Source organism: Gracilinanus agilis, chromosome 1 (assembly GCF_016433145.1).
Source record: "Gracilinanus agilis isolate LMUSP501 chromosome 1, AgileGrace, whole genome shotgun sequence".
Lineage (NCBI taxonomy): Eukaryota > Metazoa > Chordata > Mammalia > Didelphimorphia > Didelphidae > Gracilinanus > Gracilinanus agilis.
In genome coordinates, this window is record NC_058130.1 from 709,514,013 (window position 1) to 709,529,670 (window position 15,658).

At 42.7% G+C, this 15,658-nt stretch overlaps 1 protein-coding gene across 4 annotated transcripts in view; it reads right to left on the reverse strand.

Moving 5' to 3' along the window:
• KANK2 (KN motif and ankyrin repeat domains 2) overlaps nucleotides 1-15,658 on the reverse strand; it is a 30,710-nt gene continuing 15,052 nt past the window's right edge. For all 4 annotated transcript variants that reach the window (XM_044670201.1, XM_044670217.1, XM_044670209.1 and 1 more), the window contains 6 exons: nucleotides 13,278-13,365; nucleotides 12,025-12,244; nucleotides 11,077-11,219; nucleotides 4,449-4,649; nucleotides 4,047-4,139; nucleotides 1-2,412 (listed from right to left, as the gene is read on the reverse strand). In XM_044670201.1, coding sequence (XP_044526136.1) covers nucleotides 2,353-2,412; nucleotides 4,047-4,139; nucleotides 4,449-4,649; nucleotides 11,077-11,219; nucleotides 12,025-12,244; nucleotides 13,278-13,365 — 805 coding nt within the window. In that variant the 3' untranslated portion in view covers nucleotides 1-2,352. The remainder of the gene's footprint in view (nucleotides 2,413-4,046; nucleotides 4,140-4,448; nucleotides 4,650-11,076; nucleotides 11,220-12,024; nucleotides 12,245-13,277; nucleotides 13,366-15,658) is intronic.

The following is a 15,658-nucleotide window of genomic DNA, read 5'->3' on the forward strand; positions in this document are numbered from 1 at the left end:
TAACTTTGGATAGCTTTATTCATTTACTTTTTTTAAGATTATAAAATGAATACTTCATTTAAGTGTAATACTGTCTTATGGAAATACCAATGCAGGAGAGTGAGAACAGACCCATGTATATAACTGATTGCAGGAACAAAAAACCAAAATGCCAACCCCCATAGCATTCTGGGCCAAGCCAGTTGTATGGGACTGTACAAAACAGATAAATATGGACCTATCTGGGGAGTGGCACATGCTCCAAGACAAGTGTCTGCCATCTCTAAGAGTTTAAAACAAACATGTGGGCACAAACACACACAAACACAAATACACAAAAAACACATGCACACACTGACATGTACCGCTTCTCAAGCGAGAACCAGGGTCCTTCATCTTTGTTAGACATCCATCAAGGCACAGCAACACCAGACCAGAGTCAGGTTCCCCCTACCACTCCTTTTCAGTTTTAATGTTAAAAGCCAAGCAAAGACCAAATCCTTTCCTAGCGTCTTGCACATAGCAATAGAGAATTTGTTAACCTCCTGTTTAAACATGGTCAGTTTGAAATCCCAACAACCATGGTTAGATCCAGCAGAGAAGCTCTGATCCTGGGAGAAAGGCCAACATTTCTGGGCAATTTAGTTACTTTCTTTACTATGCTGTGTTTAAAAAAAGAAAAGAAAAGAAAAGAAAAATCCAGACTAGCAGAGATTTCTGTCCTCAGATCTCTCAATCCCAAGATAATGAAACAACTTAACCCAAATTGGCTGTGGCAAATGGTGGGATATACCCTTGGCTGGGGTTTCATCTACTATGCACTAGGCACAATCATAGGTGAGGAATTTGTTTCCTGGCTTAAGGCTTTTCTTCTCTGGGCTCACCAAGGAAGAAAGAAAGGGAAGATGTAGCTTGTAGTTCTAGAGACAGGAGAAATGGTAGAGGAGTGTGTATTTTCCCCAAACCTGGTTTCCTCAGATTTCTTTTACCCCAGTCACAAAGAAAGGAGTAGGGTTTTTGAAAAGCTAATAAATCTGTCTTTCCAAATGACCTGGCTGGTATGCAGGATTGCTAACCTGATGCCTTCAGGAGCTTCCAAAACACTGAGTCCATGTACCAGAGAGAAGCCTGGGATCACTAGTCACACCCAAACACTGACCAGTACACCTGAGAACAGCCTCTCTGCCCCTAGGGCATCATTCTTCACTTGATACTCACCCACTCTTATCTTTCTGCCTTTCTAGTGAGGTATCTGTGACTTGGGCCTTGTCACTGGATCTAATCATCCATAAAACTGTCAGGTTGGACAAGCTGACCTTGAAGGTCTCCTGCCCAGTGCCCTAAGGAATGGAGTACTATGCTTAGATGCCCAGCTCTGCCAGCACCTCTCTCCACTCTCTTTCTCCCTTGCAGAGTTCTGCCACATTCCAGCGGCCCTGAAGCTCCTATTGTCTTAGTCTTTAGTGGGATCCTGGGCTTGTCTTCCGGGTCTGATAGGGAAATGGCAAAAAGGACTGAGAGAAAAGGATCAAATTCTTCCTCCCAGTCTGATACAGACTGACTCTGCTATGCTTGGCATAAAAATATAGATACGAAAAGAAGATTGTAAAACACCTCTAAGGACTGAGCAGAATGGTGTACAGGCCACAGGCATTCAGGCAGAAGGAATGCCAGCCAGACGTGCAAAATCCCATTTTTAAACCATGCACAACTTCATAAAACCCTAATATAAAGCTCAAGCTTAATCCCTAATATGAAATTCAGGCTTTAACATAGTGCTTTCCCCCCCCCTTCCTTATTTAAAAAACAAAAAAAAATAATCTTTCACAACTTCCTTGAACATCTCACTTATTTCAAGCTTATTTCTCTGAAAGAGGCCTTCCTCACAGCTTTATATAAAACTCCATTGCCTCTTGTGCCCGTGGGGCTGGTTTCTGGGGGTAACACCCTATGCCCAGGCCTAGGTTCTCTCCTGCTTAACTCATGCATAGTGGGAGCAGAACTCAGTTTCAATCCACAGACATTTTTGCTTTGGCTTAGGCTTACAAGTTTTGGGGGGGAAATATAGGAAAAAAGCATTAAGAATTGCAAACTCTTCCACTTGGCACCGTGTTCTTCCTTGGTGACTGAAGCAGGTTTCCAAAGAGTCCAATTTCTCTTTGGACATGGGCCTTAAGGAGCCCAAGCCAAGCAGTCAGAGATAAAGGACAAGATGGGAAGAGGTGGTTCAGGATTCTTTCAGTGCTAGCTTTCCACCCTAAGGGTGGACAAGCATCCCAAGTGTTTCTTCCTCCTCATCCCTTCTTCCCCTCTGATGGATAGGTAACAGCAGATGCTGTGTGTCCTCTGTCCTACTAGCAGGTCCTATTGCTTCTACTGAGCGTTGCTGGACGAAATAGCTGCACTCTTGATGGTTGCTTGCTTTGGGGGACCCTGAAAAGAGAAGCCAAGAGTTGTGAGAAGTTTTTATACCTTTCATTAGAAATCTTTTGGTTAAGCCTAGTAAATAAGGAACAGCAAAAGAATCACGGTAGGGCAGAGTTGGAGGGGATAACAAGTCATCTTTTATTTTGGAGTGGGGAGGCCAAGTCTCTCCATCTTGTTCAGGCTGGAAAGTGCAGTGGGCAACCCCAACACTGATCCACATGAAAGCTTTAATCTACCCTGTTTTCTTGACCTGGCCTGGCTCATCCCTCCCTACACAGTTTGATAGTTCACCGCTCCTATGTGCTCAGCATATTGGTGCTTCACTTACTGCAGACATTTGACTTTAAGTCCTAAGGAGCTCACACTTCTGAGTTTGAGCAATCTACTACTAGCCTCAGTAGTCTCCAGTAGCTGAGTTTACAGACATGCAGCACACCATGCCTAGAATATTAGCCGTTATCTTGCCCAGTCTATATACCTGATCAGGAATTCCCTTTATGATATCCCCAAGAAATGGTCATCTAACCTTTACTGGAAGACCTCTAGTGATGATCTCAATTATCTCCAAAGGCAAGCTTTTATTGAACTCTGAAAATCAGGACATTTTCCCTTATATTGCTAAGTATGCTTCTCTCTAGCTCCTGCCTGTGCTCCTAGTTCTCTCTGGGGTCAAGGAGAAATCTAGCCCCCCCTCTGATAGGAAGACAACTGTCATGTCCTGCCCTTCCCTTCCCTGCCCCCACTCACCAACTATGTTTTTTTTAAAACCCTTATTTTTTGTCTTAGAAACAATACAAAATTATTGGTTCCAAAGCATAAGAGCAGCAAAGGCTAGGAAAATGGGGTTAAGTGACTTGCCCAGGGTCACACAGCTAGGAAGCCTCTGAGGCCAGATTTGAGCCAGGTCTACCTGACTCCAGGCCTGGCCTCTATCCACTGTGCTACCTAGCTGCCCTGAGTTCCCCCTGTGTTTTTAAAGAGCTAAGAAATGTTATATATATAAGTTGCTTTCCAAAGACCTATGCAACACTATATGGCATTTCATGGGTAGGTATTGCATTCAGTCCCATACACCCTCTGAAAGAAGTGGCAGAGGTTGAAGGTTAATGTGGTTGCTGTCCTCACTCCATGACATTATTCCTATAACTTTGGTATATTTAAGCCTTCTATTTCCCTTTCATTATTCATTTGTCATTCATTAATTAACTGACACCCTTCTCAAACTGTGTCCTGTTTTTTAGGATGTCTCTCACCTTTTCTGGAGAGAGTGGGGTCTGGATCTATTATCTCATCATTGTGGGCAAATTCCATCCACACAATGAAGGCTGGCAATTCAAATGGAACTTACTGCCTTAGAGAGTCCCCTGAGAGAGTTAGCTGATTTGTCCAAGGTCACATAACCAGTATGTGTCAAGGACCGAACTTGAACTAGGACTTCCTCTTTTCCACGTTGGCCTTCCATCCTCCACACCACACTGCCTTCTGTCCCACATCTTAGGGCTATGCTTTCTATGTTTGCTCTCTGATTTGTGAATCATCTGGCTGAAAGCCACCTATTCCAGGCTGTTTCAGGGTTTAGAATAGCCATCCATGACAAGGTAAGCGAGGAGGAGGGCCAGGGTCATGAACCTGAGACTCACCAAGGACTTGGTGAAGTTCATGTGTGTGTAGAGCATTTCTGCGATGTCATTTTGTCCAGCTTCAAGGGCAATGGAGAGAGCTGTGCTGCCATCCTGAAAGGCAAAAGACCACGTTGGGAGAGTTGTCGAGAGAGAAGCATGGACTCACCCACCTGCCTTGTGGCAGTCCTCTAAGTGCCTTCTTCACTACCCTAACCCAATAACTTTCCAAACCTCCCTTTGTGGGTCCCCCACCCCAATAATATCTTTACTTTTTTTTAAACCCTTACTTTCCATCTTAGAATCAGTACTGTGTATTGGTTCCAAGGCAGAAGTTTGGTAAGGGCTAGGCAATGGGGGTTAAGTGACTTGTCCAGGGTCACACAACCCGGTCTGAGCCCAACAATGCCTTTTCAAACTCACATGGTCGGTGAGTGCTATGTTACAGTTGGGCACGGCCAGGAGCAGACGAGCGATTTCCACATGGCCATGCTCGCAGGCACACATCAGTGCAGTGGAGCCATCATCATCTTGAAGGTTGACATCTGCAGCACAGGCCAGCAGGGCTTTGACCATGTCAATCCGACCATGGCTGACAGCCAACATAAGTGCTGTCTGTCCTGCCTACAGGAGGGACAGGAACAGGAGTTTTAGTATCTGAGTAAGCTGTGGAAGCCTTTTGATAATAAATCCCCACAAGGCACAGTTGATAGAGGTATTTCTATAACTAACATGGTGCCAGAGACAGCTAGGCATTTCCTGGTATTCTCCCATGGGAGATGACTGGGTGAACAGGTGCTGGACTAAGAAAGGGTTTCTTAGGCAATGTCATCATAGGATTGTGGGATTTAGAATTGGAAGGAACCCAAGAAACCATCTAACTGTGGGATTATGGAATTGTTGATTTAGAATTGTGGTGGGTGGAAAGATGAAATGACTGAGGAAACAAAGGTTTGCTCTTCTGAACATTTCTATTAAGCAATGCATGGCAACTGCCCAACAAATCAAGACCAGGCTCCTTCTTCAGCTTAGGGCTGAGAGACCCAGAATACAGGGGGAGGCAGACTTTCATATATTAAAAACAATCAAATAAAGCCAATTAATTAAAAGGAAACAATACAATATTAGGTAATCTGATTTCCAATTGGAGGAAAGATTAGGGACTTTCCAAATTGGAAGGGGAAGAGTGAACAGGTACAGTCCCTGAATTCAGAAAAAGAGGTGTCCTACTCCACCTAGTGTCTATAGGTAATTAAAGGAACATGGGAAAAATAACTGGTTGATTAGTCAATTTTCAGATAAGACATAAGGGCTGTGTACAATTGTGAGAAAAAGCCTTACATCAAACTTCAGATCTGATTGGGTTTCTGGTCAGTATAATCTTAGTTCAGGGTCTCTAAACATCAGGTATGAATGGATTTCCCAGCCCTGAAGGGCCAAGTTCAAACGATGCAATATGGTTTTCTGCTAATTCTCCCAGTTGAATAAAGCTTGCTCACAAGACAGCATCTGGACCAGATCCATAAACAGAAAGGGAATTGAGTCACAAGATGGGAGTCAGTGTGGTTGACTCAGTTCCTATGATGAGCCACTTGCTTTCCTAATCTCAATTCTCTCAGAGCTGAGTATGTCTTTTATATCACTTTGCCATGACTAGATGTGCCCAGAGAGTCTAACTTAATAGTTAATTGGTAACTGAGCTGGGATTCAAACCCAGGTCATTGGACTCGGTTTTGAGTGGGTTTTTCCCCCCCACTCTCTCTCCTTGCATGCTCTTCTACTTCAGGCAGCCAAACCCTATTCTTTATATATATATACATATATATACATATATACATATATACGTGTATATGTGTATACATGTATATATGTATATATATACACATACACATACACACACATACATCTTAAATCAATATTGTGTATTGCTTCCAAGGCAGAAGACTGGTAAGGGCTAGGCAATGGTGGAGGGTGGGTTAAGTGACTTGCCCAGGGTCACATAGCTAGGAAGTGTCTGAGGCCAGTTTTGAGTCCAAGCCCCATTCTTATAAGGTGTAGAGGAAAAACCCCCTTTGTCCTTCACCAGGGAGAAAGAATGAAGGGGAAACAATGTCTTCCATGTATCCTGATTTGTGAATACACCCCTAGAGGAGGGTGAGTGTCTCTTCACATGTTTGCTTGGCTAACTCTAACTGTTGTTAAAGAAGCATAGATGTAGGGCTAGAAGTTCCTTTAAAGGTCATCTACTCCATGGCATTCAAAGAGGTTAAGTGACTTGCCTGGAGTCATATAGTTAATAAGTATGAGGGGTGGGATTTGAACCCAGGACTTCTGACTCCAGCAATTTATATGATGGCTTTCTCAGCAAGCATCATTTGCAATGGTGATAAATTAGAAGCCTTCCCAATAAGATAAGTAGTGAAACAAAGATGCCCATTATCACCTCTATTATTTAACATTGTACTAGAAACACTAGCAGTAGCAATTAGAAAAGAAAAATAAATTGAAGGTATTAAAATGGACAGCAAGGAGACTAAGCTATTACTCTTTGCAGATGATATGATGGTCTACTTAAAGAATCCTAGAGAATCAACTGAAAAAGCTAGTGGAAATAATTAACAACTTTAGCAAAGTTGCAGGATACAAAATAAATGCACATAAATTATCAGCATTTCTATATATTTCCAACACATCCCAGCAGCAAGAGTTAGAAAGAAAAATGTCATTTAAAATCACCCTGGACAAAATAAAATAGGAATCCATCTGCCAAGACATACACAGGAATTATATGAACATAATTATGAAACACTTTCCTCACAATTAAAACTAGATCTAAAAAATTGGAAAAACATTAATTGTTCATGGGTAGGATGAGCTAACATAGTAAAAATGACCATTCTACCCAAATTAATCTATTTATATAGTGCCATACCTATCAAACTACCAAAAAACTTTTACTGAATTAGAAAAAACTATAACAATGGATTTCTCTACTAGCAACAATGCAATGACCCAGGACAACTATGAAGGACCTATGATAAAGAAGACTAGCCACATTCAGAGGAAGAACTGTGGGAATAGAAACATAGAAGAAAAACAACTATCTGATCACATGGGAGGATGGGGATAAAATTGGGGATAATGACTCAAAATTAATATCCTAGTACAAATATCAATAATATGGAAATAGGTCTTGATCAATGACACATGTAAAACCCAGTGGAATTGTGTGTCAGCTATGGAAGGGGTTGGGAGGAGGGGAAGGATAGAACATGAATCCTGTAACCATGGGAAAATATTCTAAATTAAGTAAAAATTTTAAAATTAAAAAAAATTTATATGATGGCTTTCAGGAAGACAACACTGAACCCTTCCCTAGAATTTAGGGGAGAACTCAAGGTTAAAGGAGAGGGCTTTTGGATAGAGTCCCTTAGGTGAATAAAAATGAGGTCTGTACATTCCTTATGTACGTCCCTCCCAAGAACTGCCTTTGGAAATAAAACAAACTTCTGTGCTCTAAAGTCAGATCAGGCGTACTTAACCTTTTTTTGAGTCAGGGACCCTTTGCTGGTCAGCAGAAGCCCATGGATCTCTTCTTAAAAGAATGTTTTTAAATTCATAAAATAAAAGATTACAAAGGAAAGCAATTATGTTGAAATAGTTATCAAAATACAAAAATAATCATTGTTCCCTTGAAATTTATCCAGACTCCCTCAGGATCCATGGACTCTAGGTTAAGAACCTTTGGATTAGATGTTTTTTGCATTTTGTTTGTTTGGATTTCTTTGTGAGTTATCTAATAAAATCACCATGACTTGGCACCCCACCTGATGACTGCAGCCTCCCTGGTCACCCTTTCTAGTCCTGGCTGCACCATTCTACTATGCCCACTAATTGAGGGGAGTTGAAATACTCCTTGCTTCCCATCACCACTTCCAGGTTTTCCCCCTACCTCTATCACTTAATAACATTTCCTCCTTGGAGGTCCATACAATCCATATTTTTCCACCAAATCACAATCCTGGTAGCTGCTGCCTATGGAACTCCAGGGCACTCCACTGCCTTCCTCGATAAGTTTAGTAGGTAGCTCACAGTTTTTCTCTCCTCAACTCTTGCTCTCATACCAGGAGACTTCAATATATACATGTACACTTCCTGAAACATCCTAATCATAACAGTTCCATGACGGGCTCACTTCCCATGACCAACTCTTCTACCTTATCTCAGCCATACACAAAGATGGTCATACCCTTGATCTTGCCATCACCCACAAATGTATTTATAGCCTTCGTGTCAAAGATTCTGAAATCTCTTTATCTGACCATAACTTAATGGCTTTTCACCAGCCCTCTACCTTCCCTTACAAAATACTCTCCTTCATCCCCCTTGTGACCTTCAGTCCCTTAAGTTCTCAATTTCATCCCAGGTCAACTCCCTGCACTAGTCATTCTCTCCTCTTTTCCCTATTTTGATCCCTTGGTGAACCCAAATCAACTCTAGATCACCCTCCTGACTTATATCTGAAGGGTTCTTATCAGGTCACTGATTACACCTAGCCAAGTCTTGGCCTTGGCTCACTCTCATCGTTTTGTTATCTTCCATCCTACATATGTGTTACTGAACAAAGGTGGATAAAATCACGAAACCCCTATGACTGGGTACACCACAAATTGATATTACATAACCCCAACTGGGCCCTCACTTCTGCAAGGTAATCCTATTCTACTCATATCAGCTTACCTAAATGCAGTGTAAACAGAGGATGTGGATGGAGGAAAAACAGCTACAGAAAATAAAATATTCCTGCCAGAGACAATTGATGACAAGGATATGGAGCCTGGCTATTTTTATTTTAACCTGGGCTAGAGCTAGCAAAATTCATGTATACACATAACAGGTTAAAAAACAGTCTTGTATAATGCTGCATAATCTATTGAACAAAATCTGATCATTGAGATACCTACAGAGTGTAAATGGTACAATAACAAATAAACAGAATTGCATAAAAAAAAAAAACTCTCCCACTCTCCACAATGGTTCTTCCAAACCTCCCTCAAACCTCCCATGGCTCCCCATCCCCATACTCTCTCAGCAGAGAACCTTGCCTTATATGTTACAGAAAAGAGTTGAGGTCACTTTTCTTCATCTCCTGTCACTCAGATGCCTTTTGCCACTATCTCCTCCACTTGGATTTCACACAAAAAAATGGCCTTACTCCTTGCCAAGGCAAACTTCTCCACCTGTACAAGTCATCTCATTCAATCTACCTCCTCCAGATTGCCCCCTTTGTCATCCCCATTCTCTTACTTATCTTCAGTCTTTGCCTACTGCACACAAACCTGCACACATCTTCAAAAAAAACCTCTCTTGATCTTTCCATCTCCTATTGTCCTATATCTCTTTTGCTTTTTGTGGCAAAACTTCTTGAGAAAGCCATCTACAATCGATCTCTCATTCTCTTAACCTCTTAGAATCCTGCTCTCAAATTTCATCATTCCACTGAAACTGCTCTCTACAAAATTACCAATTATCTCTTCCTTGCCAACATAATGGTCTTTTCTCAGTCCTTACTCTTCTCTGTAGTCCGAGACAATCAATCACCCTATTCTTGATACTTTCTTCCCTAGGGAAGAAAAGTTTCGGAGGCACCAGTCTTTTCTTAGCTACTTGTCTGACTGCTCCTCAACCCCCATTACTGGATTTGCATCCATGTTATGTCTATTAACCATGGATACCATATAGGTCTTTGTCTTGAGCCTTCTTCTTTTTTCCCTCTATACCTTAGTGATTTCATCAGCTGCTATAGACTTAATTAATATCTCTATGCTAATGATTCTCAGATCTACCTGTCCTGCCCTAATCTCTCTGCTGGCCTCCAATCTCACATCTCCAGCTGCCTTTCAGAAATCTCAGATTGGATGTCTAGTAGACACTTTGCACTCATCTTGCCCAAAACAGAACTTATCATCTTTCCCTCTGAACACACTCTCCTTCCACATTTCTCTGTCCCCATCAAGTGTGCCACCATCATCCCAGTTCCCCAGTCTTGAGACCTAGGCATCACCCTCAACCCTTCACTATTTCTCAGATTGCCTCCCCCACTGACAACTGTCAAATCTATTGCCAAAGCCTGTCTTTTTCACCTTTGGACCATTTCTTTTCTTTTTTTTTAAACTTTTACCTTGTGTCTTAGGATCAATACTGTGTATTGTTTCCAAGGCAGAAGAACAGTAAGGGCTAGGCAATGGGGGTTAAGTGACTTGCCCAGGGTCACATAGCTAGAAAGTGTCTGAGGCCAAATTTGAACCTAGGTCCTCCAAACTCCAGGCCTGGTGCCCTATCCACTGTCCTACCTAGCTGCTTCTCTTTGGACCATTTCTTGACTATATCTCCTCTCCTTTGATATTACCATCACTCTGGTGCAGACCCTCATCATCTCATGCTTGGTAATAGCTGGTGGTTCTGCTTACACTCCAATCTATCATCCTTTGATTTTCCTAAAACAGAGATCTGATTACATCATTCCCATATTCAATAAGCTTCATTGGCTCCCTATTGCCTCTAGGGTCAAACACAAAATCCTCTGTTTGGCATTTAAGGCCCTTCATAAGCTAACCTCCTTCCTCTGTAGTCTTCTTATATCTTACATTCCACTTGCTACCTTACCTCCTACCTCTCACATACATACGCCTTTTTTTTTTTTATTAAACCGTTACCTTGTCTTAGACTACCTGCTTTGTCATCTCCCTTCTCTCTGTCTGCTGCACACATACCTGCCCACTTCTTCAAAAAACCCTATCTACTATCCCACCTAGAAGAACAGAAAGCCACAGATGGAAAGTGAGAGAGTCCCAGCTGTGCCACCAACTTGCTGAGAGGCTTCCATCCTTGGCCTCAGTTTCCCTCACTGTAAAAATGAGGGGCTTGGGTCTCTTCTCAGGCATTCTATGTTTCCACTGTACTACCTGATAGAAGCCCAAAGGCTTCTGTGTGCTGTCCACCTCCATCCACCTCCTCAGATCTCCTAAGCTCTCACAGGATGGTCACGCACCTGGCTGGCTTTGAAGTTGACATTCCCGAGTCTGAGCAGCTGCAGAATGGTGTCCATGTCTCCTTCTGACCGAAAGGCTGCTAATGCGGTCAGCATGATAGCCGTGTAGCCAGCTCGGTTCTGTTTGTCCACGTTACAGAGGCCTGGGGGGGGGTGTGAATAAATGGATTTTTTTCCCCTCTAAAACCTTAGAGTCAACAGAAGTATCAGTTCCAAGGTAGAAGAGTGGTCAGGGTTAAGCAACTTGGGTTTTTGGCCAAGGTCATACAGCAAGGAAGTCTCTGAGGCCAGATTTGAACTCAGGTCCTCCTGACTCTAGGCCTGGCCACTCTGTCCACTGAGCTACGTACGAGTAAATGTTAACAATCCTTTAGGGCACCTTTTTCTGTCTAGGGCTCTGCCTGCCTGAGGCTGGTCATACAAATCACTCTAAAACCCAACCAATGCATCCGAGGGTAGGTTGAGCCATACATCTTCCTGACTGGTCTCCAGCAAACCTGCTTTATTCACCTCATCCCAGGTCTCCTGAACAAAGAATGTAGAATGTGAGCTCCTTTAGGGCAGGGAATTTCCTCATTGAATCTCTAGTAGGTGCTTAATAAATTCTTGTTAAATTGGATTGAATTCATGCCCCTGTCCAGATAACATAGTAATGTGCAATGAACATTATTTCTTGAACATTTTTATAACTTCCACTTGTCTCAATTTTAGAGCTGTGTCTCTGTAAGACAAATAGCACCCGTCTTGAAGAGCTGTGCCTGGCAAGCCTTATTAAATCTATTTTTCCTTTGTTCCGTTTTTCCTCCTCTCACCACCTGGGCTCTGTGGCTGCCCCTTCTGCGCTATTCTCTGAATTCCTCTCACCACCTCTACTGGACACCAAACAGAGAGCTGGGGCAACACTCTGCCCACAGTATGCTCTTCTATCCATGGTGCTGATGGTCTTACCAGTGTCCAGCAGCTGCTTGACCACAGGGAAGTTGGAGTGGGACACAGTGTAATGTAGGGCAGTGTTGCCATTGCCATCAGCCATGTTGACGATGAACTGGAGCAGCTGGGGTGACATGGCCCGGAAGGTGACCATGTGCCTTCGGACCACCTCTGGGTGTGCATCCTTGTGGCAGGAGAGCTTCAGCCAGTCCTGAAGCACGGTGCTGTATGCTGCTTTCTGGGCATCATAGTGGAAGGGGAAGAGGGGAAAGACAGGTTGGAATATGGCAGGATCAGAGGCTCCCCTCCTATGCCCCTTGGCTTTGGGTAGAGCTGTGCAAAGGAGACAGGTCAGGGTGGGTTTTGCACAGGGAACAGTCCCTTAAGGATTCATAGGATTTAAAAGTAGGAAAGACTTGGGATGCCATTTTTTTAAATTTAATTTTTAAATTAAAATTTTTATTTTGGGGGATGATTTTTATTTTTCATATGGAAAAACTGAATGGAAAGGACTTGCCCACGGTCATGCAGGCAGTGAGTAACAGAGGGTGACAAGTCCTGGCTAGTTAAAGCTTCTACTTCCCAGTGCTATTTCATTAAGCACCATCAAAGTTAGGCTAGTAAGATTTCTTGGTTTTCTTCAACTTAATACTGCTGTGTATAGTGCCTGACCCTCCTTCTTTCTCTCCCTCTCTCTTCCTTTTCTTCCCTTTCTTCTTTTCTCTCTTTCTCTTTCCTCCTCCCTTTCTCTTTCTCTCCCCCTATCTTTCTTTTTCTCTCTCTCTCCTTCCCTCTCCCTCTCTTGAATTTCCCTATCAGTAGGATCCAAGACACATAGGATTTAGGGCTCTAGTCCACCCCTCTCATTTTACAGATGAAGAAACAGGCCCACTGAAGAGGGACAACAAGACTGACTTCATCTTGGAGCAATCTTAACCATTAGGGCTACTCTGACAAGCACATTCTTATAGAATCAAGAAGACACTCAAAAGGAAAATTGCTTTCTAATGTGCTTCTCACATATTCCTAACTGCCAAAGCCGTTCTTCCTCTTTCCCAAGCTCCCACAGCTAGTACACATGAAAGCTGAGATGTGAATGGTGGTCCCTCGTGTCTTGACCCAGCTCTCTTCCCATTGTACCACACTGTCCCTCTCCTCAGCACCATAAACCTCAGAGCCAAGAGGAACCCCAGAGGTCCTTAAGGCCAAATGGTAAAATTGAGGCTATTGTGCCTCTCCCCATGCCATCCCCTGCACCTTGCCCTCCATACCATCTCTTTCTCCGTGAGGGCATCTGGATTCTCCAGGTATTTCTGCAGGGTCAGACAGGCAGAGATTAGATCTGCACTAAGCTCCAATCTGGCAGGATTGAAAGATTGAGGTAGAGTCAGAGAAAGCCAGGACTCCATCTCCCAGCTGGACTTATCTAGGGGGACTGCAATCCCTCCATCATGTCCAGGTCTCAGAAGAAGAATTCAGGGACTTAGATTCATACTGGGGTATGAGACTGAGAAAAGGACAGTGAGTTCGGATGAGGGAAGGATGAAAGATCATGTAGCAAATGGGATTTTTGTTGTTATTGGTCTTTTCAGTTGGGTCCAACTCTTTATGAATCCATTTGGAGGTTTTTGGGCAAAGATACTGGAGTGGTTTGCCATTTCCTTCTCTAGCTCATTTTTCACATGAGAAAATTGAGGCAAACAGGATTAAGTGACTTGCCTAGGATTACATAGCTAGTGTCTGAGGCTGGATTTGAACTCAGGTCTTCCTGACTCCAGGCTAAGCACTCTATACATTGTGCCACTTAGCTGCCCAAATGGGATTAGGGTTTATAATAAATGGAGCTCCTGGTGCCATAGCACAACTATCAAATGAGGAAGGTAGAACAGAGCTAATTATCCTTGTTTTACAAAGAGGCTGCCTGACTTTCCAGTCAAACACAGCTAATAAGGGACAAAGCTGACTGGAACTTAGGTCTGCGGACAACCAGCCCAACCCCCTTTTTTACTTGTCCCCAAATGCCTATGACTTACAGACAATATCAGCACCCACCACCAAGTTCTGACTCCTACCCTTTTCCCCCCAATATTTCAAACAAAAATAATTTATTTGGATCAACAATAGGATTTCTTTTTTGTACGGTTCAGAATGTTATCCAAACTAGTATCTCTCCCAATTTATTACTTTTGAAAAGAAAAAAAAAAAAAGAACCAATTTTGGTTAAGGAAGAGAATACCAGTAAGCTACATTAAAGATCAGATATAAAATACAGTCTATGCAGCCACATGAGAAATGGTTTCTGCCACTTTGTTTTTACATAGGTTAAAGCCTAGTGACTTGTATTTGTTTTATGCATATTAGATTTTTTTCTATTACTTTGCAAGAGACTGTCCCCTGTTGAGTCTGTTGTATGCATCAGTTAGAAGCATCTGACACCATTTCCATTAATCACAGACAAACCAGTATACGTAAGGAAGATAACAAAGATACAAACAATATCTGGTCTTGTTTCTGTATGTCATTCAGTGATATGGCAGGGGGTTGAGGGATCCTTTTGAGTTAAAAAGCACACACCAACACACACAAATTGCCTAATACTGAAAAGGAAAAAAAAAAGACAATCTGCACAAAACACTCAAGATCCCAAGGCAAAAAGATGTCTACAACAGGAAAATGTCTGCATGGCCTCAGTGACATGGCAGAGATATACAATTTAAGGTACCAGAAAGCTCCATGGAAGGCCAGCTGTTTCTTCCATACATGTAAACTGACTTGCCCCAAACTCCAGCAACCCCACAAAAATTCCTTTGGTAATCAGTGATTCTTCACTCCATTTGAAATTTTCTCTATGAGGTTCATGTATGGCCACTTTAAAGTTATACTGCTTTAGCAAAGAAAAGGCAGCTAGGTGGACACTTGGGGACTGTTTATTCCTTTTGCCAGTCACACACACACATTTGAATACTTCCACACACTTCTTTTTTTTTTTTTTTTAGACCCTTAACTTCGGTGTATTGTCTCCTAGGTGGAAGAGTGGTAAGGGTGGGCAATGGGGGTCAAGTGACTTGCCCAAGGTCACACAGCTGGGAAGTGGCTGAGGCCGGGTTTGAACCTAGGACCTCCTGTCTCCAGGCCTGGCTCTCATTCCACTGAGCTACCCAGCTGCCCCCACACACTTCTTAACATACTGATAAGTCTGAAATTGTAAAGCATTTTCTGTCTGACTCCAGCTATCACCCAATCAGTAATAGGAGGTTTTTTCTACAAAAAGTCTTTACTTTCCTAATGACCCACCACCAGGAGTGCTCTTTTCCCCAGTGGGGGGATTCTATCTCTCTTATAATTATCTCTCTCAGAGAGCAGGATCTGATAAACGAATTTACTTGTAGGTGTGAGGGACTGGGCTTGGTTTAATGGGAGTTATACTACTTTTTAGAGTCTGCACTTTTAAAAAAGAAGCTGCTTAGTGACTCCACCCTTACCCCCTGAATTTCTTTCTTTATATTTCCCCACTAAAATCTCTGCCTTTTGTCTTAGAATCCATACTAAGTATCGGTTCCAAGGCAAAAAAAAGTGGTAAGGGCTAGGCAGCTGGGATCAAGTGACTTGTCCAGGGTCACACAGCTAGGACGTGTCTGAGGCTAAATTTGAA